Genomic DNA, 26158 nt, shown 5'->3' with positions numbered 1-26158 from the left:
TACTGTGCGCGCTGGCGGCCGACTTTACCCGCTAGGCCGAGTTTACCCATAACTACGGTAGTCTAGACACTAACAACCACAGTCATAAACTTAAGTTAATAAAAATATACTTACTTATATGAATTAATAGACTAAAAGAATAGAGCTAGGAAGTAAACATTGCTAAATTGAAAGGAGGCCCTCGATCGAGGGAGCTTTCAGGGAGCTTTAGATTTGCAGGGCGGACGTTTGAGATGGAGAGTGCGTTGGAGGACGTTCTCTCATCCATGGGTCGTGCTGAAAAGTAGCTTTAGATTAATTTAAACTGTGATGCAACGTATGAAAAATAAAATGGCGCCCCCATATGATTGGTGCATTAGGTATAGGTAGCTCTCTACGTTGTGAATTGAGGGGACATTCATGTATAAACGTAGTTATGGGCAAACTTAGCCCCGGAGACCGCGCCGCCAGGCGCGGTCCTGGCGGCTTCCCCCCAGTTTCGCTAATGTGAGAGCTCCCCTATTCTGTGTGCTTGTGCGAGTGATTGTGAATTCTGTGAACATCGGTGAGCTGCTTATAAGACATCATTTTGTGCATCACAAGCAATGAAATGCCTCAAACAGTCGCCGATGATAGTCATTTAGGTTTCATCGACCCATGTAAGTATTCCTGGTAGTTTCTGTTGAAAATTTAAGGAAATATGGCGCCGCAAAGGCACCTGTTTGTTCAACATGAAGATCTGAAATGGGAGCACGGCGCAGCCGCCACACTGCGTGTGGCGGCTGTCGCAGTTAGGGCAAACTCAGCCCCCAGCGTGCGCAATACAACTAGTTCAGTAGTTGTGATGCACGCGTGCGCTGAGGGCCAAGTTTACCCGCTAGGCTGAGTTTACTGATATGGTACAGTAGATATAAAATTTATATCATGAGATGTGACCTAGCTCCATAAAGGGGATAAGCTAAAGAGGCTTACCGACCCTCCATGTGCTTGGGCAGATGATTTGCTAGAGTTATCCTGCCACTGTCATAGTGTAGTCATACATGTAAGTCTATGATATATTGGGAGGAGGAAGGGGGTCATGTCACAATGAAATTTTCAATTTTTAGTAGCAGTAGATTCTAAAGCATCTAATGCTATTATTTATTAATTTCATGACATCACAATATCATATGGGCACAGGCTAAAGGTGTTGAGTATGAAAATTTGTCATCAAACATGTCCGGCACAGAACATTCCTCTACTGATGACACAGTACACAGAAAGAAGGTAAATCCAGCTCAGGATAGAGGTTTAAGGCCATGTGGTCATGACCTCAAGATAACCTTGTTCTTGATATGTTAACATTTAATTGTATCATCACATATTTTAGTATCTACACTGTGTTTTTTAGATACCGGTATATCTTTAGATCTTACTTTGGCTGTGAATATCAAGAAATTGTCTAAAACATTGCCAGATGCATCAGAGGGAAGCAGTGCTTTTCTCATTCACTAGAGTTCTCAAGTGTTTAGAGGCATATCTGCCTTAAACTAGTTAAACTCACAGAGAATTGGGCCTTTAAAACTCTAGAATAATGGATGAAAGCAAGAGCCTAACATATTTTCTACTCTTCTTTCTTTTTTTCATAGCTACAGTGGAGAGGCAGGAAAAATGATTGATCCATTTGAATGCATTCTCATGGAGTCCTGCCATTTTTTATTCCCAAGCATTGATAGGTACTTGTTTTCACACATGGGTTATTAGGAATATTGTGGGTGTTGTCCTGGTGCATACTCAGGGGTGTGATTTTTCTCTTCTTTCCCTGGCACTGTGGCAGTGTGGTCTGTATAATATTACTGTATATAGGCTGATTGTTGAAGGTTTGAAGGTCAAAACCTTAGTAGATGATCGTTAACCCTCTGCTCAGAATTACAATTGAGCAAACATTATTCTTGCTTTGGTGTTGTTGTTTTGTTCTGGTTGTTGTTGTTTGTTTGGATAAAATTACCTTTTGTCCTTTTGTTGCTGTGTTTCTCATGATGCAGATTTTGATCAGTATGGCAGCTGCAGGGAGACTGAGATATGCCAACAAAGTCATCTTGGCTCCTATGGTGCGGATTGGCACCTTGCCAACCAGGCTGTTATCCCTAGAATATGGTGCTGACATTGTTTACTGTGAGGTAATGTCATTCGTTGCTGCTGCCTGATAGTACATTTCTGGAAAGTGAAATGAAAATTATGCAGATGAATATTATGGACTTTCATTTAAACCCTTGATGTGCATTGATCATTCAACCACTCATAATTGCTGCCTGTTCCTGTAATTGCATATTCTTTCACACTGATGTTCAGCCATACTCTGTGAGAGGGATATAAATTGGAACAAGAACAAGTTCAGCCTGTTTGCTTACTACTGATCGTTGTTACTTTATTAATTGTTACTGGCAATTTGAGGGGGGGGGGGGGGGGTGTTCTAAAGTGCAAGTTAGCCCTTAGTCGAGTGGATAAATGATTTATGAATCTCCCAAGCTGCAGTTGCATCAGGATCTCAGTGTAATAATATTTGCAAGAAACATTTGCTAGTATTCACAAGAGATTTGTTGTTAAAGACCTAATAAAATGCTTGCAAAATGTTTTAATATGCAAAAGAAATGTAAAATATATGTCATGATTATCAATGTAAATATGTTGTCAGTGTCGTTCCGGTTTTTATCGCGTCTAGAAACTCCCCCAAATATCACATTTTTGGAGGACCTCGTTGCAGCTTTTGCGAAAAAGATAGTCACGTGACCAACACCCCTGAACCGATTGATGACGTATAAGCACGGAGTTGTGCTCAGTTAGCAGACGCCGCTCAGCACAAGCACTTAGATTACTAGCTTGGTACACGCGCGTACACGTTAGCTAGCCCGGCCAGGCCCGGGCCCCGCGGGATGTGCGCTCCCGGTCGACCCATACTGTCGACATGTACGCATTTTAGTACCATGTACATTATCAGTAAGTTAGTTTGCACAAATACCTGGTACCTCGAGCATAATGTCTTCCCCTATATGGGTAAACTTCGACGTTGATGATGATGATGATGATGATGATGAAGACTGCAGCTCTGACGATAGCGGAGAAGAAGAGGAGGCACATGAAGTTGAAGGGGAAGATGGGGAGGGAGAGGCAGCCGATGAACCAGAACGTTATCGTGGGGCTGCACCTGAACCTTACCGTTGTCCAGGTGCATCTCACCGGGTACCCGCTGCCAGTGCAAGAGCGTATGAACATGGCACCAAGTCCGAGAATAGACCTCACGGAAACGATCGCCTGGGAAATACAGAGTGGGTATGTCTGGTATGCCCCCATATAGTTTAACGTTATACTGTATTCTACATGATTGACATTGTAAGTTGTAACTGTTTGTCTAGTAAGTAGTAGAAGAACAGACCCAGCTCGCTCACAAAGTGAGCGGCTACTCCGGCCGCAGCAAGCTGGAGCGTCCCGGCCGTGGCCTGGCCCGTCGGCCGGCGCTAACAAGTTTACTAGTAGTATAGTCTAGTACTTAGTAGTAGATCTAGTAGCAGTCTACTAGTAGTCTACTAGTAGTAGCAGTCTACTAGTAGTAGTAGTCTACTAGTACTACTACTAGTAGTAGTACCATTACCACTAGGTCTAGTTTAGACTAGTAAGTAGTAATAGCAGAATCTTTGGTAGTAGTATAACTGCGACCAGCCCCAACACGCAGTACTCCCACAGTGTGTAACTGTGTACACGGAGCGTCCCGGGGTTTGTAGTACAGAGGCCACACTCTAGGGGGATATGTTACAGGGTGGGTCGTGGCTCAAAAAAAAAAAAGAAAAAGAAAAAAAAAAGGCCTAGGCCCTAACCAGTTTCCAATGGTCAGTTTCAGCAATATTTGTTATCAGTAATTTAGATGCGCCATTTTCTAAGAAAAACGATACCAAGAATGATGGTCGAGTAGTTTTTGTTTTATGCTACAAATCATACTGTGGAAGGAAGCCCCAATGCCGTGCTTATCTACCGATGAACGCCACGGTGGGGCTGAATTCACGAGTAGGTCTAGGCCTATGAAGCAGACGAGTCGCCGTAGTATTAGTACAGACACGCCGTGGTGGTGGGGCTATCGTGAAAATGATAGGCCCTACTGCAGTGCGCTTGCACCGTACCCGTGCGTTTATAGCAAGCAAGGGTAGGTCCTCCTATAAATGCACTAGGGTTTAGGGTTAGGTAGGGTTGTTTTTATGGTTAAATTGGCCGTTAAATTAGTCGAGGGACATATTAGGAAGTCATTTTTGCCGCATTCACGAGTATTGACTGTGGAAGGCAGCCCCACCGCCGTGCTTACCTACCGATGAACGCCACACGGTGGGGCTGAATTCACGAGTATTTAAACAGGCGAGTCGCCGTAGTATTAGTACAGACACGCAGTGGTGGGGCCCATTTCACGAGTTTGCCGAAAATAATGGATATCCAAGCGTACCACAGTTGTAATCTGTATTATTGGCAGTATTAAATCCAATACAATTCATTAAATATTCTTTTGTCTAAAGGCTTAGCCAATGACAATAGTGCAGCTAGCGCAGCACCTGATATGCGCTCGCTAGCTCGCTCCCCCGCCAGCGCTAGCCGCAGGCGCGCCGGCTGTCGCTGCGCTGCGCTACCATAGCCTTGCCAGCTCGCTGGCTATGGCTAGGCTGGTCGGACAATCAATTTCGACGACTCCGTTCTTAGACGTCATCACAATTGAGAAGTGATAGTGCGCCGCATGCGGCGAAAGTATAGCAAGTTTTCCAAAACCGAGGAAATTGCATCCATTATGTTAACAAATATAGAACAAAATTCAGAACAGTAAGAAACCCCGCACAACCATAGAATTACTTAGAATTTAACATTTAATATTGTTACATCTTTGAGAAAAAAACGCCTAAACCATTTTATTAGGTCTTTAATTTGCCATCTTGGGACAGGATGGTGGCTTTTAATTTCACTTCACACAACTGTGCAATGAAATGAAGTCAAAGCCATTTCGATTCACTTGCTATGCTTAGGACAGTTTGATCTAAAATTGGTCACTTCCTACTATAATTCTGATCACTGAAATTGGAAATTGTGTAAGTTAATTGAAAATTAATTAATTAGTTAATTGAAACACTGTTCTTATGTGTTTAGAACTGTATTCATTCTGCGTTCATTCTGGTGTCAAATTAATAATATACATATAATGTATCTGGACGTATGACTACTTAGTACATTATGTCTACCTGGTATGTGATCAGGTATACCCTTTGATCTTTGAATGAAATTGGCATAAATAGAAAGATATGAGTTGCAGGAATGTAAAACCATATATCTTGAAAATAGTTACATGGATGATGTCCTGAAAACTCATCTATGTTGTAGATTTTAACAGTTGCCTTATCATGATAAGTTTGCAATATCAAATAACATCGCTGTATGCTTCTAGTATATGTGTAAAATTGTCATTTTCCTGCCTATAGGAGTTGATTGACTTCAAGATGCTGTCCTGCAGGAGACAGACAAATGGTAAGATTGTAGAAACTAATTTGAATAGAATATTTAGTATGCAAAATGTTGCACAACAAATTAACACAAAAAAGTACAAAAAATGTACCAAGTCACTTACATGCAGATTTCAGTGTGCTTTCCTATTCCACAGGAAGTTAGGAAATAAGAGTTGCATTGAATAATAGATGTAGATATCACTATTTCTTTAAGTACCTTCCAGTGTTGTTTTACCTGTTGGGTTCTTAAATAACAATGAAATGTATTGTCATGAAATTTCATTTCAGAGTGCATTAATGGTTATAAAATATTTTCTGTCAAAACTAACATTTGTTTTGTGTGCGACCCAATAGTACAGTTTGCATCATCCAAGATAGACCATGATATATCTTTTTATCAACTTTTTTCCAGATATTCTTGGGACTGTCGATTACATTACTAAAGATGACATAGTGGTTTTCCGCACTTGTGCACGAGAGAAGGACAGACTTGTCTTCCAGATGGGCACAGCTGATGCCCAGAGAGCCCTAAAAGTGGCCAAGATGATGTAAGTTAACCAATGGATTGATTCTCTTCAAACCCACACTCTTCCCATCCTCCTGCCAACAGTGATAAAGATTGGTTCCGTAAAGTCCTTTAACGTTTTTATTATCCTTTCAAAGTCTGATGAAACCTTATAGGGACAGTTAGTATTTGTTGAGGTGAGGATTCAGCTTTTAACTTTTTGCAAGATACTTAGGTATACAGTGGAAACTCGATATAACGAGATGGTCGGGACCAAGTCATTTTCCTCGTTATAGCCGATATCTCGTTATATCAGTAGGCATAAAAGAAGGCATAAAATAAAGACATTAATTTGCACATGTGGGACTACCCATCATATTTCAATCAATACTGATAACTTGATATTGTGTGTGAGGGAATTACTCACCTTTATGGGTAAGAAGATGTTTTTCGCCAAGGAAATCCAATATCAAGAATGTGTTTCTTATTAATTGTAGATGTTTGAATTTGTAAATTTATATAGCTTGCGATTGTATCAAGATCGTCTGTGGATTGGTATGTGGTTATTGTATGGGTGTGTGTTGTGTGGAAAGCTTGAATATGGTCTGCACAATGCTGTGTGTGTATGTGACACATTCTGTATGTACATTATGACTGCGTGTGTGTGTGTGAAGACGGGGAATTCCCTAAGTAGAAGGCCAATCACAGCATCAGTTTGCCTCACACCTGCTAAACGTCATGATGATGTCATGGCCGTCCCACCACATTTTCTGCATGTATCAGTGTGCGTGCACCATAGAGATATATAGACATCTCTATGGCGTGCACACACACACTTCACACGTACAACATGCAGTGCTAGCTGGATTGCACTGAAGAAAATGATAATGTGTGTACAAGACAGTTTTTGGCGCATCAAGCTTTACAATCTCGGAAGATGATAGCACAGGCAAAGTAAAGCTTTACTGAAGGCATCTTGCTTTACCTCGCTATAGCAGGTTTGATTTACTATGTTTTTCTTTGTTTGGAAGTCACAAAATTTATCTCGTTATAGCAGTTATTTCGTTATAGCCGATCTCGCTATAAGAGTAGCATTTTACATAGACTTGTGTGGAAGGAAATTTGGGACCGAGAAAATTTCCTCGTTATAACCGATATCTCGTTATAGCAGTGTTCGTTATACCGAGTTTCCCCTGTATTAGATTCTAATAAAAGGTGGGTCCCACCTTTTATTAAGATCACTTTGTTTTGGATGTCTTATCCATTTCAAATTAAATTTTCATCGTATAAACTGTGAATTCCTCTTCAGAATTATATGCTCTTTTATATTTCCTAAGAGTTTTCTTATTATCTCAAAAAAATCATCATCAAAAAATGTTAGAAACCTGGAACCCCATCTCTACCAAGACTGTACCCAAGCCCCTGGGAGCCGGGGGTGCTGGGGGTGCTGCAGCACCCCTGACTTTTTGGAGCAGGGGGGCGTAGCACCCCTATGAAAAATAAAAGTTGGGGGTGCTTCTGCACCCCCAACTTTTATCTTCTTTACATGGAAAATTGTTTCTTTTTTATAGAAAACTGTCCAAATATCCCACCAACTGTGTGCATCAAATCACTGAATTTCATTTCTGAAAATGCAAAATCTCCATAGCGTGGGAGGCGTGTCTCCCTCCCACACAGAACAAGCTTATATAAGCACAGACAGCACTATTTAAGCATTCCTATTGTCCCTGGATATTTACTTTTCTTACTTTTTTGTTGAATTTTTTTTTTCAAATATGCTACCTGAAGGGCTCACTAGATTGTTGAATTTCAATTCTAAAAATGCAAAAGTTCCTTCATTTAAGGGGAGGGTACCCCCTCCAGGAGAGCGTCGATGGAGGGGGCAGAGGAGCAAACATTTCCAAGATGTGGATTTTTTTTTTTTTTTGAAACTGTCCCAATCTTTTACCCAAAGTGTGCACCAGTCAATTCTGAAAATGCGAAATCTCCGTCGTATTAGAGGGAAATACCCCTTCCCACCGATATTTTCCTGTCTATTCTAGAGTATTCAAAAGCTCCCTCGTATGCAGGGGTGCAGGGGTGCGTTTCGGGATGTCAGAGATTTTCTTGCTTTTTTGATGGAAAACTGTCCAAATATTTTACCGAAACTATGCAAGGAATTGTTGCAGTTCAATTCTGAAAATACAATATCTCTCTCGCGTGGGAGGGGGATAGCCCTCCCCCTTTTATCCTTTCCCATGGATTTAGTACATATCTTTAGTTTGACATATTTCCGAATGATTATTTCATAAAAGTCATAAAAAGATCTGTCATTTCAGTTTTAAAAAATGCAAAAGTTCCCTCGTGTGGGAATAATATCCTCCTTTCATTTATATAGGCCTTAACCATTTCCCCGCTTAGTTCCCCTTCATAGACTTTGTAGCAGTACACTTTGGGTATTGATAATTTCCCAAATTCCATCAAAAATTTGTTACGTGATAATGACACATGAATTTCAAAAATGCCACAGTTTCCTCGTATTAAATGGCATCAATCCTTGAATAGAAATATTGGGTGTGGGCTGTGCAAACAGATCACTTTACCCCCACCCTCTCCATCCCCCTACACCCCCCCAAAAAAAAAAAAAATCCCCACGATCTTGCTAACTGTCCAGTTATTTCACCAAAAGTGCACCGTATTGTTTAATTTCAATTCTGAAAATGGAAAATGTCCCTAGTGTGGGAGGGATACCCCCTCCCACACCCTACCCCGTTAGGCCAACTTCCATACACTTAGTATAGACTTATGAGATTGACACCTTTTCGGAATATTTCATGAAAAAGTGTGCACCAGATCTGTCAACAAAAGTTCCTTGATTTTGGAAGGGGGATGTCCTCTTTCAGTTTACTTTTATTCCCCCACTACATTTAGTAGCTTTATGCTTCTTTATTTGACGTTTTTTTTTCAAATATTCCATCATAAACAATATATTTTCATTTCAATCCTCAAAGTACGAAGGCTCTCTCGAATGGGAGGAGTAAGGGACACCCCCTTCCAAAACCCTCCCCCATATGCTACTGCATATTAGCCTCCGCCCCATGCATTGATTATGGCTATGTTAGATATTTACATATTCCACCAGAAGTATGCGCCAGAAATTCCAGATCTTTGCATTGCAATTACTATAAAGATGCAAAATCTCTCTCATGTAGGAGGGGGATACATCCTCCCATCACATCCTTCCCTTGCTTGGTCTCCCTCCATAGATGCCTTACTATGATCTGATACAAATTTCAGGTATTTCCACCAAGAGTGTGCATCAGATCGTTGTACATTGTATTTCAATTCTAAAAATGCTAAAGCTCCGTTGTGTGGGAGGGGGCTACCCCTCCCATCCCTGCCTCATCAACTGCCATATATTTATTACACAGTGATGACGCACACGCGGATGAAGAGCTGACTATATGCCTCGATTTAATGGTCATTCACATTTCTGTTATTAATTATTTTTTATACAGTGTACTTCTTTAAAAATTTCACCAAAAGTGTGCACCAGGACGCTGAATTTCAGGTCTGAAAATTCAAAATCTCCCTTTAGGTTCCCTTCTATGGACTTATACAAAGTGAAAAGACCCACACACACTTCTCTGATATAAATTTTGGGATATTCCACCAAGAGTTTGCATCAGATCTTTGGACATTGTATTTCAATTCTAAAAATGCAAAAGCTCCATCGTGTTGGATGGGGCTACCCATCCCATCCCCACTTCATCAACTTCATTACAATTATTAAACTGATGACCCACACGCGGAACAATACCTGATTATATACACCGATTTAATGGTCATTCTGATCTCTGTGAAAATTCATTTTTCATACTTCTTTAAATATTTCACCAAAAGTGTGCACCAGAACGCTGAATTTCAGGTCTGTAAATTCAAAATCTCCCTTGAGTGGGAGGGGGATACCCCCTCCCACACCCTCCCCCTTTAGGTCCCCTTCTATGGACTTATACAAAATGAAGACTCACACACTGATCAAGAGATAACAGATACCATGATCAAGAACATTTCATCCATGAACATAGTTTTCTTTCTGTTTTGATTGGAGAATTTCAAAATTTACCACATAAAGTGTTTACAAGATTGTTGAATTGCACTAAAAATGCAAAAGTTTCCTTGTGCGGCAGAGGGCTTTTTCGCCCTCTCTTCAATGTCTCTATATCCTTCCCTTCACCTCCAACTGCCCCCCCCCCCCCCAAAAAAAAAAAAAAAAATGTCGACAGTGCTTGTATGGCCTATGCATCCCCCCCCCCCCCCCCCCCCCCAATACTGAAATGCTGCTAATATGGTCCGGCAACCGAACGGGTGGGTCAGGGGTTCAGCACCCCTGTGAAAAAAGTTGCTCCAAGGGGCCTGCCTGTACCATCCCTTTAACTATTCTGTTCATCTGATTTTTTTACCCTAAAGGCCGTGTCACACCAGCCTTGCGTGCGACTTGCAAAGAACAATTTTGACTACCCGGAGGTCCCCGTAGATATCCGCACATGACAGTACCTAGCATATATCTCAAAAATAGTCGCCCGGAGGTGTGCACGCATATTTTTTTACCCGCAACCGTGTTTAGGCCCTGTCACACCTTTACGGGCAAGCTACTCGGGCTTGTTATGTGTAGGGATTTTCTAGCATACCGGACATTCCTGAGGGCGGAAAAGGATTTGTGCGAGTCAGCGCATGTGTCTTACGTGCTGGACGTGTTATACTTCCGAGTATACTGTGTGACCTTTGTACCAGTCGCGTGGGGGCTGACAACTTAGTGAAGGAATTCCTCTAGTGGTCAGGCTGAAATCTCACAGAATTTCATTATCTTGGCTGCATACAGGACTGCGAAGTACCTGCGTGGGAATTGCCTGGGAAGTACTGCTGCTAAGGGTCTCCTACTGGCGTTCTGCGTGGACCTTTACGGGCATTCCCGCGACTCGCGCGGAAAAAGTTTTGGTCATGCTCAAAACTTGGCTGCGGTTAAATCGGACTTGCGTGAGCACCTCCGGGCAACTATGCACTAGATACTGCCAGGTGCGGACCAACTGCGGAGAGCTCCGGGGAGTAAATTTGTTTCCCCGCAAGTCAAGCCGCAGAAGTTCCCCCGTATGGTATGACAAGGCATGAATGAAAATTGCAAACATTCTTGTTCGCCCGCTGAAAATCTTCTACGTGCTGGAAACTACCTCCTCGCCACAAGCCCGCGTTATGGTGTTACACGGCCTTTATATGCATGAATTTGATGTGACTTTAAGAATGGTGTTGAATGACTCTTTAGTCTACTGCATTGCAGAGTCAAATGCTTAGACTTTTTCATTGTAAGTTATTAATGGTATGATGCCAAACAGAGTCAAGGTTCAGCTGAGAATGATATCTGCTTTTTGATTTATTGTCATGTTATGGAATCACATACTGTAAAAGTGGATATTTTCTTGCGACTACCAGGTAATTTTGCGCGCTTGGCCGGGTAAGAAGAGCTTCGCATGTTTTTATTTCCGCAGAATCAAGACGTCAACTACTGGAACATATGACACGCAAAAATATTTGTGTGCTTTTATTTTCGCGCTAGCATCTGGTTGCGCGAAATTTGCGAAAATTTCAACACCGCAAAACTTTCCACTTTTACAGTATTTAAAGTGAAAATGAAGCATACTCTAAATTTGCTAAGGATTTGTGTAGAATTTAAAGACTGTGAACAATTCAAAGGATGATTACAATTTTAAAAAAAAAAATTAGATTTGACTTGTGCTATTCTGTTCTGTATTACCATGATTTTGTGCGAAAACAGAGGATGTAGAATGGGCAATCGGTAATTCCTGTGGATAGACTGTTTTGAAAAGCAGCAAAGCAGTGATAGCTTCGAAGAGAAATTGAGAAATTGAACCTAAAATATTGCGAGTATGATGTGCTAGTAAATAAGTAAAATGGATACACATAGGAACATAAAAAATCATCTTAGTATCCTATTTCACTGCCTAGGAGTTTGCAATCACATAGCGTTTGGGAGCTTTAGATTTTCACGACCTGGATGTTAGAGGGGGGGAAAAAAAACTTTTCTGCGCATGCACAAAATTTCTCATCAAAATCACTCTCACTGCGCGTGAGTGTTCACAGTTGGTTCTGGGTATTTTTGCATGGTATATGCTCAAATGCACGACGCAGAGAGCTACTTGATGCAGTCGTTTTACTTTGTATAGGCTGCATCTTCACGAAATCTAAAGCTACTTTGCAACACGGTGCGGGGAAAGAGGAGAAGGGCCATCACAATCGTCATCTAAATGTCTGCAGTGCAGATTCAAAGTGAAATGGCACTCCCTATTGTGCAATCTGTCCCATCTCTTCATCTCATTTCACACCTCTCTTCCACTGGCCTGCAGCATTGCTTATGTGCTGCATTGTGTTTCTTTCCATCAGAGAGCAGGATGTATCTGGAATAGATGTCAACATGGGCTGCCCAAAGGATTTCTCTCTGAAGGGAGGTATGGGAGCAGCACTCCTCACTAAGCCTGACAAGATACGAGAGGTAACTCAGACCAAAATTCTCATGTTTACCCACAGAAACATAAATATACAGGGTGGCCCAGAAAGAACGGAACACCTTTAATTTCAGCAATATCGTTGCAAATATGTAATTATTTTGCATACTATTGGAAAGGCCATTCTTTTTCCAATAGAATGATGCCAAGCTCTTTAATTGTGGTTCATGCATTACGATTTTAGGCCCATATTTTCAACTCTCAGAGACACCGAAATCAGCGAGAATTCGGCTTGCCATAGAACCAGTAATGTTCACAATGTGTGGAATGTGGCTGTCATTGTCCGTTACCATTGTGAATGAGACGACCTGACGACAATCACACCGTCCGCCCCACATTCCGCACATTGTGAACGCTACTGGTTCTACGGTAAGCCGAATTATCACTGATTTCGGTATCTCTGAGAGTGCAAAATGATCACATTTTGAAAATTGCAAGGGTTCACAAAAATGGTCGTAAAATCATAACGCATTAACCAAAATCAAAGAATTTGGTGTCATTCTATTGGAAAAAGAATGGCCTTTTCAACAGTATGCAAAGTAATGACATATTCGCAACAATATTGCTGTAATTAAAGATCTTAGGTGTTCCGTTCTTTTTGGGCCACCCTGTATAGGGCATGACATGTTAACAACAACAACAACAACTACTACTACTACTACTACTACTACTGCTACTACTACTACCACTACTACTATTACTACAACAACAACAACTTCAACAACAACCACAACTTACTTAAAGGTCTTGCAGTGTGTTATATACATATATAACAAATGTATATGTCAGGGTCACAAGTGAATCATTCAAGCCTTTAGCAATCGGATCATTTTCATGTAATTTATTTCTGGTAGAATATTATTATCCAATTTCTCTTTTTGATATGTTTTCATGATGCTTTGTTACCACTGAACAATATCCATGAGCCTAAATATCATTAGATTGAGCAGGCTTGTTACCAAGAGAAAAGAAAAGAATGATTTTTTGTTTCAAGGAAAGCTTTGCTTATCACACTAGCATTGCATTTTACCAATCTTGTATTTGTTGTTGTTTGTTCGTTTGTTTGTTTGTTCAGATCTTGACGACATTAGTCAAGGGGGTGAAGATACCAGTCACGTGCAAGATCCGTATCCTGCCAAAGGTAAATGTTGAAGCCATCTTTCGCAGCTGTTCAATGCAATTGCACCTCTGCTGTACTATTATGTGCAGTGTCGAGGAATGTTGTCAATCAGGTGTCGGTCAAATTCGTGTGGACAGAAAAGAGGGCCTTGACTGAAATGCTTTGCGACATATGTGTTTTTGATTTGTTTGTTTTTTAAAGTACAACTCAGATATTGATAAGGACTATTGTTACATGCGTACCTTTGACTTTCTTGCAATTATGTGACTGAAAGGTAAGCAATTCATCATACCAAATCAACCTACATGTAATTCAGTGTATAAATGGTAATATTTAATGTATTTTCAGAAGTACAGAAACAATTAGTAATTTGAAAATGCACTGCACATTTTCTAAGTTGACACCATTCAAAAGAACAAAATTAAAATAATTAAAACCATGAATTTTTCACTGAAATCAAGTTAAGAAGTTTTGAAACTTGAAAGGTTTCTTGCATTTTCTCAAGACAGTGATAATAGTCTTTCAATCACCTGTACAAATTAGGTGAGGCTTTGATGTCATCGCCTCACAGTTCCATAGCTTCCCTGTCTTCTCTTTGTATAATTATGATGACACTTTATTTACATGCCATGCAGTTGGAGGACACCATATCTCTAGCCAAGATGATAGAGACGACTGGTGTTGCTGCCCTCGCTGTCCATGGTCGACTAAAGGAGGAGAGACCTCGTCACCCGTGTCACTGTGATGTCATCAAGGCTGTGGCGGAAAGTGTCAGCATTCCTGTGATTGCTAAGTGAGATTTGTTGTTCATAAAGAGAGATCCATTAGCTCCAAAATGTTTTGTCATTAGTATCTTGTACAGTGTTGTGTACCTCTGTAGACACTTGGTACTTCTTTTGAATTTTGTAGAGTGTATGACATGCAGGTAATGGTTGTAAAAAATCCGTCAGTTCTTCATTGCATTTTTGAATTATTGCTATCATGCATACTGCCACACTACCATTGCCCATGTTACATACAGTAAGGATACATTTCCTATTGTAGAAAAAAAAAAAAGAATACCTAATTATTACATTGACCAATCATCACTAGGTGATTAAAGGGAAAAGTAATGTTTAAAGAGAAAGTTTTTGTGTATTTTTCAATGTAAGTTGGGTGGTGGTAGGGTTGGAAGCTGGGTGGCATGGTCATGTAATAGTGCCATTCTGTAAAACCAGAAAGGAAACCTTTGCAAATCAGAGCCAATGTCCATTTTCGTGGAAAAGAACGTTTGTGAATCGCCTCAGGCATGGAATGCATTGTGTAGAAAAGCACTTTCGCATGCATTTTACTTTTGTGAACATTGGACATTTTCGCGAGATGCTGTTTTTGCGAATTGGCACAGAGGCCTACATGAGTGCACTACTACCTTAGCATATGGTGACATTTTCGCGTGTTGTTAAATTCGCGGTCCAACTGAGATTCGTGAACTTCGCGAAAATTAAACCCTCGTGAAAATAGTAACTTATACAGTAGCAGGGAATATCTGGCTTATTTCTGTGTCTTCTTCTGTCCAGTGGGGGCTCCCTTGATATCCTGAAGACCTATGAAGACATTGAGCGATTCAAGGAGTTGACCGGAGCCTCATCTGTGATGATTGCCAGGGAGGCACAATGGAACCCGTCCATCTTCAGGAAAGAGGGCAAGCTGCCCATGGAGGCAGTCATCAAGAGATACATCCAGTATGTGAGTATCACTATGGGGTCTGTGTCACATCCACGGGGAATGATTGCATACATGAAACGGCACTCTGAGGTATATCAGACCTACATACGTACCAAGTCTAATGCCTACGGTATGAGTATCATGCCCCTGCCAGCAACCCATCTCACACTCACCCACTCAGCAGTCATTTTCTCACTGGAAAAAAGAAAACACAAAAAAGCCCAAAACAAAGCAAAAAACAAACAAACACTGCACATAGATCAATAATAAACACTGGATGGGAAGTCTGTTAGTGCTTAACTGAGTAAAGTTATTACTCTTTGCTTATTTAATCTGTTTCTTAGACCAATGCTTCTCAACCTTTTATAACCTGAGTCCACTTTGGCTCATATAAGTTTCTTCAGTGCCCAGTTAGAATACAAATATTTTTGAATGTATTTTTTTTGGCCAACATCAAAGCCCACCTGAGAGAGCTTCATGGCCCTCCAGTTAAAGGGAAGATAAACCCCAAGAGCAATGTGGATTGAGTGAAAGCAGCAACATTAGTAGAACACATCAGTGAAAGTTTGAAGAAAATCGGACAATCGATGCAAAAGTTATGAATTTTTAAAGTTTTGGTGTTGGAACCGCTGGATGAGGAGACTACTAGAGGTTATGACGTATGAGTGGACAACAATACCAAGAAAATATAAAGAAAATTCTACAAAAATCCATTTTTCATGAAAATTACAAATTCCATCAACTTGATATTGACATATGTTAAGGGTAGCAATTGTTCCCCCTGCTTTCTGAAAAAAAGTTGGTCCATTGCTCTTTCATAATTCTAGAAAAGTGAATTTTTGTTGAATTTCCTTTATCTTTTCTTTGTATTGTTGTCCACTCATACGTCATATCCTCTAGTAGTCTCCTCATCCAGTGGTTCCAACACCAGAACTTTAAAAATTCATAACTTTTGCGTCGATTGTCCGATTTTCCTTAAACTTTCACTGATGTGTTCTACTAATGTTGCTGCTTTCACTCAATCCACATTGCTCTTTGGGTTTACCTTCCCTTTAAGAAGCAGGGGGCTAAAAGATACCTATATGGCTATATTCTTCCAATTACACCTGTAAGTATTTGCTATTCTAAATGAATAATCTAAAGAAGTCTTTAAAAATTGTGACATCCACTTAGTCATGTCAGTCATACAAGACTGCTTTGATGCCCAAGCTTTGTTCTGCTTTCTGTATCTATACATGTATGAATACCTATATCATCCTTCCTTTTGATATGTTCCTGCAATATTTTTACTATCCCTGCATTCCGGCGATGATGGTGCTGTAGGCGGTGGACTATGATAACACGTACACCAACATGAAGTACTGCATCCAGCAGATCCTACGGGAAGAGGTGCAGTCAGAGCAGGGGCAACTCCTCCAGCACTCAAGGGGCGTGCAGGAGATCTGGTGAGGGACACCGTTAATAAAGGAACTATGCAATACCATTGCTTGTTGACTTGTGTGGATTCATGATGCCCTCAGCATTATGTATGTGGCCAAATGAATACATGAATAGGTGCCATATATTTTATTGCATGTTTCTATGTTTCTAATATGATTAGCAAAGACATTGCAGGGAAACATAGAAACATGCCAGTTGTGCTCAGTCAAGTGGGAGGTGCATTCCTATGTCTTCTGTTAATAATGTTAATACTTTACTAGTGTAAGACAGATGATGTCATTGACAGAATCTTGGTTTGATAGGTTTTTTGTTGGCGTTTCTAAGTAATCCAAAGAAAAATAGTTGGAAAATTATTATAAGATACATGGCAAGAATTTAGATATTCTTCGGGACATAGTGGTGGTGGTCAGAGCATTATAAATCAATATAAGTCAACATGCTTTTGTGTTGCACAGGCCCATTAAGCCCGGACAGAGATATATGTTGTCGTGTGTCTGACATTTTGATGTTAGGGAATATCAGTCAACTCACACTTTTGAAAATGAATACGCCATGAAATGTATAGCATGGACATTAGGTTGATTGATCAGTAGAAATTCAAGTATACAGTAAACACTCATTTACATGTATAAGGCACACCATGACTTTGGACATCGGGCAGAAAAAAACAAACACAGACGCAGGTACTTGCATTTATGTATAAGGCACACTCCCAACTTTCGATATTTTTCAGGACAAAAAAAGATGCGCCTTATACATGAGTGTAAGTGGTAAATAGATAAATAGATTGTTAGATAGGTAAGCAGATAGAGAGATTTCTGTAAGGTCGAATATTAGGTTGATAAATTAGATTGGTAGATAAATAAATGGCTAATGGATAGATATATAGCTAGATAAACAGAATAATAATCCTGGGAACAGATCTCATTAACATTTTTTTTTTCCCATTGAAAGGAAATCATAGAGTACCAAACTTTGATGTCAAGCTATTCATCACCATGAAAACTGGTTCTGAACAACCTCACCAGGCTCAAGTGTCTATGCTCGCACCTTGTTCTAACCCAAGCTATATATAACAAAAGACTGTGACATCATCACATTGGTACTCTGTAGATATAATGTGACAGTGACGCAGTATGAAATAATCACTTTCCTCCACTGTATTCAGCAGGTGTTTTCTTATTGCTATGAATAAATATGCACAATATCTTTTCATAGAACTGAAATAGAAGTCAAGAATGTAATTCAATATCATTCAGTTGTGTGGAAAGTCTGAATGTTGCCATCTCTTCCCATTAATTCTGTCACATCTTTGATATTCTCTATATATAATTTGTTATCTCACCAGTGCCATTTATGGCTTGTCAGACTACTATGATGGCATCGCTGCAAGTCGTGCCAAGTCTGAGGAGCTGAAGGAAGCCAGGAAACCCAAGAGACGCAAGCTGGACGATGGCAGCTACATCACCGAGGCTCCTGTCAAAATTGATAAGTTAGTTTTACTAATAAATTAGTTCTGTTGATAAGTTCATTTTATTGATAGAATAGTTCTGTTGATAATCAGTTCTATTGATAAGTTAATTCAATTGATAAGATAGTTCTGTCTGCAAATACAAAACCTTGATTCAGATTTCTTTTGTTCCTTTTCATATTTCATCCAAGTGGTATATCAACCTGTCTACATGTTTAAGTTTCAGTTTGTACTGTTTCTTTCCCACTGGTTACATGTACTCTTCAAAGACTTGAAGGAGTGCAACTTGTATCTTGGTATGCGCTTTAATAGATGTGGGAGACAAAGATACAATATACAAGAATTTTCTGTCAATCCTCAAGTGCATTATATATATGCTCCTTGCTTGTGCCATATGCCCTTGTAGTAAAGATACAAGCTTCAAGTAATCCCACATTTTCAATCATGAAGGGATGCACAAAAAGAACAAATGTACAGATTAGAATTAGTTGCATGAAGAGAACCTCTGTGCATTGTATTTGTAAACTGTAGCCTTAGGAGACAGTTTAGACATTACAATAAATGTATATTAAACTGTTGTACCGTGTCTGGCGATGACAACTCTTTTATTGCCCAGGAAAATGCTGCGTTCAGCCAGAACATCTTTCAAGGGGCTTCTTCTGGAGTATTCCCATGCGATGCACTGGCCTCGGCCCAGCTATGTCACAGTAAGCAAAAACTTCAGCTACAACAACAACACAAAATGAAACATAAAAACTGCAATTTTCTGGGGAAGTTTATGATGCAAAATCCCTCTTTTTTGCTATTTTTGTATACAAATGCTCTCCATTGGGATAATGGTCCCCAAAATTTTCTGTATGCCCATAGATAGATGAGGTAACATAAAAAATGGTCTGCTGTTACATGATCACTTTTAATCCAATCACTGACTGGTATTTGAATGACCCATGTCATATACAAAAATGTTCAGCTGACTTCAGCTTGGAGGCAATACAGCTTTACCAAGTCTTTTCATATCATAGCAGTTTTATGATATCTGGAAATTAGTTGTTTTATACAGTGGAAACTCGATATAACGAGATGGTCGGGACCGAGTCATTTTCCTCGTTATAGCCGATATCTCGTTATATCAGTAGGCATAAAAGAAGGCATAAAATAAAGACATTAATTTGCACATGTGGGACTACCCATCATATGTCAATCAATACTGATAACTTGATATTGTGTGCAAGGGAATTACTCACCTTTATGGGCAAGAAGATGTTTTTCGCCAAGGAAATCCAATATCAAGAATGTGTTTCTTATTAATTGTAGATGTGTGAATTTGTAAATTTGTATAGCTTGCGATTGTATCAAGATCGTCTGTGGATTGGTATGTGGTTATCGTATGGGTGTGTGTTGTGTGGAAAGCTTGAATATGGTCTGCACAATGCTGTGTGTGTATGTGACACATTCTGTATGTACATTATGACTGCGTGTGTGTGAAGACGGGGAATTCCCTAAGTAGAAGGCCAATCACAGCATCCGATTGCCTCACACCTGCTAAACGTCATGATGATGTCATGTACACATATGGCCGTCCCACCACATTTTCTGCATGTACCAGTGTGCGTGCACACATACACTTCACACGTACAACATGCAGTGCTAGCTGGAGTGCACTGAAGAAAATGATTATGTGTGTACAAGACAGTTTTTGGCGCATCAAGCTTTACAATCTCGGAAGATGATAGCTCTAGCACAGGCGAAGTAAAGCTTTACCGAAAGCATTTTGCTTAAAGGGGAAGTCCGGACGATTATCAGCCGTTTCGTGTGTAAAGAACAATATTTCATGAACCTATTACCCTTTTCCCGACGAGAAAAGACCATCAGATACATTTACTATGATTTTTTTTTAAAATAAGGTAATTCTTCATGTTCGAATCCGTCGCGAGCTGCCCTTCGTACTATCTGTCCCAGGATGCATTGCGCGTGACGTATCGGGCGCAGTTTCCTCAGCTGAGAGCACCGCGAGCGAAGCCCAGCTACGCATCGATCTCCCATTGCACTGCTGACTGCGGGCGGTATCTGCATGTGTGCCTTGTCGGCGCTACTGCAGGAGACCGTACACCGATTTAGGAGTGCTGTTGCCAAACGCTGTATTCCTTTATTCAAATAATCTTCGTTATATATCTATATAAAATCTTCAAAGATTAATGTAAAATAGTTGCAATGCTATAACATTTTCGTTTAAATTGAAATATGTATGTATTATAATACTGCCGTACTTATTAGTGTCCACCCCATCACTTACAATGCATTAGCTGTTGTCGGGCTGTGCAGGCATACATTTACGTCTGCTGCTGCCAAGTGCTATCACAATCCGCGATCGTTTTTTCGACTTCTGAGAGTGAACAATCTGAAATCAGTCTGTCAATGTCAGAATTATTGCCTCTTTTGTTGTCCGAGACTGTTGAAAAGTGTGTCTGACGGTGATAAAATACGACAGTATACATGTAACTTGAACCGAGGAAGAAACGTCAGCGCCAGCTTGGTACCGCCGCCGCGCCGCGCCGGTAACTACGACCAGCAGCCCAATACACACAGCGTAATCGGGCTGCGTGTTGTAGCATTCAGGATCATGGAAAGGTAGTATCGTGGATAGATATCAATTTAAAATCGAAATATTTCTTCAATTTGAAGACTTACTAGTAAAGTTGAAGTATTGACAACACCCTAACACTTGACACATCGGCATTTTTTTAATGAAGCAGTAGATCATGCCGCGTGCATCCGCTGTGTGGTCAGAGACTGTTGAGCGGTACGCTACTACCGCTTGCTTGGCCCGTATCACCGTTGCTCAAGCAGGGCTCCCCCGAGCCAGCTGACGCTCCAAGCAAAAAGCAATGTGAGGATGAAACGTCACGCTGTCACGTGATCTTTCTCGCCGGCGTACAGAAATCGAACGGTTACGATTCAAAATTAGTGATGCTAAAAAATCGATTGTGGCGAGTTGGGAGGGTCTTTTTCAATGAAACTTAGTCATTATGGTCCTTTATTTATGTAGATTTTGGTTAATTTTTTTCAAAATCGTCCGGACTTCGCTATAGCAGGTTTGATTTACTATGTTTTTCTTTGTTTGGAAGTCACAAAATTTATCTCGTTATAGCAGTTATTTCGTTATAGCCGATCTCGCTATAAGAGTAGCATTTTACATAGACTTGTGTGGAAGGAAATTTGGGACCAAGAAAATTTCCTCGTTATAACCAATATCTCGTTATAGCAGTGTTCGTTATACCGAGTTTCCCCTGTATTGTAATTTGTGTAACTTTGATGTAACGTTGTATATCATGATTATGCTATTGCTGATCTTCTGGATAATGTGACAGTAGGAAATCCTTTGATGTGATTCACAAAATATATAGTGCATGAAGACAATGTTGTGTCACTCCCGATAAGGTGGAACAAGTATTATCTAGCATTGTCACAATGAGACCCAGTTGCATTGTTATTTACAAAGCAGTACCAGTACTGCAGACCTTGTGGTATGTGTAATGTGTATAAGCTATGTATATGACAAATTTCAAAATCTGAACCTTTACCTGGCACAAATATAGACTGCTTGGAGAAAGTTGCATGCCATTTCTCTTTTCAAGGTGTTCAGCAAAAAACAAGCAATGAAATAGAAATCACATGCATGGTGAATACTCATACAGATCATAATAGTAATGCAGTAGTTTGTGTTGTATACAAAGGTATATAGGGTTTGCACGTAGATGAAAATTGTTTTTAGCTATACTTACTGAATTTGAAATTGTTCTTATTTGATCAAGTCATTTGTGTTTTGCAAAAGTACATGCAGTTTGGTGCATTTATCAATTGAAATGACAAACAACAAGTAGAATCTAGTTCTTTTTATGCCTCCGCCACAAAGTGGTGCCGGAGGCATTATGTTTTCGGGTTGTCCATCCGTCCGTCCTTCCGTCCGTCCGTCCGTCCGTCCTTCCGTCCGTCCGTAATGAATTTTGTGGACAAGGTAACTATCAAAACCTGTTGAGGTATCCTAATGAAACTTGGCATGTATGTGTATTAGGGGGTGAAGTTGTGCCTATCAACTTTTGGGTGCACATGCTCAAGGTCAAAGGTCAAAAGGTCAAGGTCAAATACATAAAATTTCACTATTTCCACCATATCTATTGAATGCCTGAAGATATTTTCTTGAAACTTAGTGTATACGTGTATTACCCAATTAAGATTCTCTGGTGGAAGTTTGGGTCATGAGGTCAAAGGTCAAAGGTCAAAAGGTCAGGGTCAAATACATAAAATTTCACTATTTCCACCATATCTATTGAATGCTTGAAGATATTTGCTTGAAACTTAGTGTATACTTGTATTACCCAATTAAGATTCTCTGGTGAAAGTTTGGGTCATGAGGTCAAAGGTCAAAGGTCAAAAGGTCAAGTAAAAATATTAAAACTTATTTTTTTTCTCCGTACCTTGGAAAATTGTTCAAGGTATCTTCATGGAACATAGTATATACATGTACTGACTGGAAGTGATTATCTAGAGAATGTAGGGTTCATGGGGTCAAAGGTCAGGGGTCAAAGGTCAAGTGCAACACTTCAAAATTTTACTATTTCCCTCATATTCATGCAATGCCAGCAGGGTTATTTTTTTTTACACTTGGTGTATGCATGTGTAACCTAATAGAAATTCTCTGGAAAGTTTTTTTTTTCTTCTTTTTTTGCCTCAAAGGTCAAAAGGTCAAAGATCAAGTGAAAGTGCTGAACTAACTTTTTCCTCCATATCTCGGAAGTGGCTCAATCTTGAAACTTAAGTACATATTATGCATGTTCTACCTGAAAGTGATTATCTTATGAATTTTAAGGTCAAGGGCCAGATGAAAATGGTAACAATTTACTATTCAATTCAGAAATTGCACTTTTTTCTCCACACCTGTACCTTGAAAATTACTCAATGCCTAAATGTATGAATGGGTCAAAGTCAAGTTAAAGTCCTTAAATCCCTAGATACATGCTCTCCTATTCATCCAATTAAACCTAGGTCAAGGAAGGTGAACATTCAACACATTTGTGACAAACTTGTCATTTCAATATTTTGCCAATTTTGTGAAAATGTAATCACACATTGTCCACATGTACTATCTAGACCTATTTGGAAAATCATGCATTATGGCGGAGGCATACCAGTCGCCAAAGCGACATTTCTAGTTCTTCTTAATCTGACAGTAAAACCAGATGAAATTTGTAATTGAGTCTGAGGAATTCTTTCTTCTTTTTGCTTCGACAGGAAGAAGAACCTGCGATGCGAGTGTACAAGTCTGTCGTCACGATGAACTGCATCCAGTATACCTCTAGTGTATGGTGAGTCAACATTTCACAGTGATTTGGTCACATGACTGATAGTCCCTTTGTCACATGACTAGTGAGTGGATGGCACACACTGTACATGCCTCAACTGCACCATACCATTTTCTTTGGTAGATAAACAAAAAATTAGCCTATATTCAGTCTTAATGACTACTAGAAAAATGAACTGTTTCACTATTTTCTGATCAAAACAATATTATTCTTTTAAAGCTTATATTTGTTGGTGAAGACTCTGATGATCATATTATTTTACAGTGCAACATACAAACATGCTTTATGTAGCTATGTTTTAGGGGACAAAGGAATGATACAGAAAATTAGAAATGACGAGGTGCACAGTTTGGAGTCGGGAGCAAAACTTTTTTACCTTCTTTCTTATTTTACGTCAAAGTGTAATGAAACCTCTCCCATTGTCTTTGTCTGAATTTACTGGATTTATCAAAGCTTACTTGAGCATGATATGGTATTGAACCTAGCCCTAATTCTGCTTTCTTTGCCATTAATTTAAGTAATTAAAGGGTCAAACAATCCTCTTCCATCAAGAATTCAGGCCACAATGTCTCACATGTCGCCCTCTATAGGGAGAAGAGCAAGAAGAATGCAGAGCAGGCTGCTGCGGCAGTGTGTGCCATGGAACTAGGACTGTCCCTGGAGTGCCCAGTGAAGTCCGACAGCCTCGCCGAGCCGAAGGAGACCAGTGGAATTTGCGAGAGGGCGCTCTCCACTGGCACCGATCCCACGAGAGGAGAGTCATTCCGTGACGGCAGAAATGAACGATCCAATGGAGGAGCGGGGGAGGTTGGGAACAAGGAAAACACTCTGAATGTAGTGTTGGCCGGAAACTCTTCACAAGATTTAGAGTGTGGAGACTCACTGCAAAAGCCGGTGACAGAAATAGCCAAAACAGACAAATTTGAGGGACAGAGTGCAGAACAGAGGTGACATGCCGTGCAGTGGCACACACTCACCTTTTCTCATGGAATTATTTAATTCTATAGCATATAACCTTTTATTATACATGTGTGAAGCAACTATTTTTATAGTATTATAACTTGTAGCATGTCTTCTTGCAAAATGTTGTAACTTGATTACATTTTCCCTATCAAGATATCACATTTTTTGTGCGTTTCTGACAAGCGCTGTTGCTGACATTTGGCTGTCATATTAGTTAGAAAGCTCAAAAACTTTATTTGAATGTTACCAATAATTTTTTTCAAGCAAGGAACTTGGGGAAATGTTCCGTACCTCAACCACTGAGGAAGATGCTTAGTCTAAGATATGAACATGAAGTAGGTGAGGCAGACTAGGCATTGATTAGATAGGCCCTGCGAAAGCTGTCACAACCAATTTTATGAGTCTTTGCATACACACTTTTAATAGAATCTGTGATGCAATAGATGAATGCTTTGGTAGGTTCACATCAGTATACATTAAGTATACATGTATATACAGGTGTGTGTTGAGGTGGTCTAGAAGAACTACAGTCATGTTAGGATTTTAATGAGGTGTGACATTTTACTTGCTTATGACTCCTTGTTAAATTCAACGAATGCTTTCATTTCCTCCAGTGAAGTACCCTTCACAGACACATCCACAACACAATATGTAAATCATCCATAGAACCTGTCTTATATGAACTGTAATGTACTATTACTTACTAAGTTTGGTTTTGGGGGTTTGTTTTGTGTTTTTTAATAGAAGAAGAGTAGAGTGAGCTCCAAGGTATAGTGGGCAAAGCTTTGGATTTGTCGGGTTTGGAGTTCAAATCCTGCATGGTGCATTCATCTTTTCACTCTCAAGTGCAATTTCATCATTGAATTTTGAATAATCATAATTTTTAAACCAAATTACTGTGATTCTAAGTGTGATTTTGTCACCATTCCCATACTGGGACTTTTAAAAATCAAAATTTGCGTATTACAATATTCCAGAAGACAGACAAACACATAGGAGCATACACTGTATAACCTTTACCTTTTGTTATCAGAGATTCCTTTTTAATAAACACGCTGTTTGTTCTAAGAAGTGAACAAAATGTGTGTAAATGTGATGTCCTTTTAGTATCATCATGCAAACATTACTATAAACTACTAAAGGCTTGATGCTATTTGTATTCATTGATGGAACTTTGAACTCGGCAGAAAACAGTAATCATAATATCAATCATTACTGTAATTCTGCTTGCAATTAAATCATGAAATTACATAATCAGCATTTTCATTTATTATGTTCGGTCACAAATGAAGAAAGACACTAGTTGAGGTTCATTTGGATGAAATATTCACTTTATTCACAGCAATTCCAGCCAACCAAGATAAGGCACATTATTCCTGAAAGCAGTATACACCAGAACTCTCTTTACACCTGCCACAGGTGGCGCTATGCATCAAAACACACAAACAACCTTGAGTGATTAACATTGACTGGCTTATATCACAAATCATCATACTAAATGTAATGATAGCAAGTTCTGAAGTATGTATGCCATATCTCTTATTGCTTACAT

The 26158-nt window shown here is 39.8% G+C and overlaps 1 protein-coding gene across 1 annotated transcript; it reads left to right on the top strand.

Annotated features, from left to right (window-relative positions):
* The first annotated feature begins 2009 nt into the window (after positions 1-2009).
* Positions 2010-24633, top strand: LOC139729780 (tRNA-dihydrouridine(20) synthase [NAD(P)+]-like). Its single transcript, XM_071640714.1, has 12 exons — positions 2010-2138; positions 5463-5508; positions 5899-6034; positions 12427-12535; positions 13624-13689; positions 14304-14461; positions 15225-15393; positions 16696-16817; positions 18161-18304; positions 18900-18990; positions 23573-23646; positions 24234-24633. The coding sequence occupies exons 1-12, from the start codon at positions 2016-2018 to the stop codon at positions 24592-24594; spliced, it is 1599 nt and encodes a 532-aa protein (XP_071496815.1). The 5' UTR covers positions 2010-2015; the 3' UTR covers positions 24595-24633.
* The last annotated feature ends 1525 nt before the right edge of the window (positions 24634-26158 follow it).

Source organism: Diadema antillarum, unplaced genomic scaffold, assembly GCF_040938485.1.
Source record: "Diadema antillarum isolate AM-2024a unplaced genomic scaffold, OU_Dant_1.0 seq00000263_RagTag, whole genome shotgun sequence".
Classification (NCBI taxonomy): domain Eukaryota; kingdom Metazoa; phylum Echinodermata; class Echinoidea; order Diadematoida; family Diadematidae; genus Diadema; species Diadema antillarum.
The sequence above is the reverse complement of the archived record's forward strand: the minus strand, read 5'-3'. Positions and strand labels throughout refer to the sequence as shown.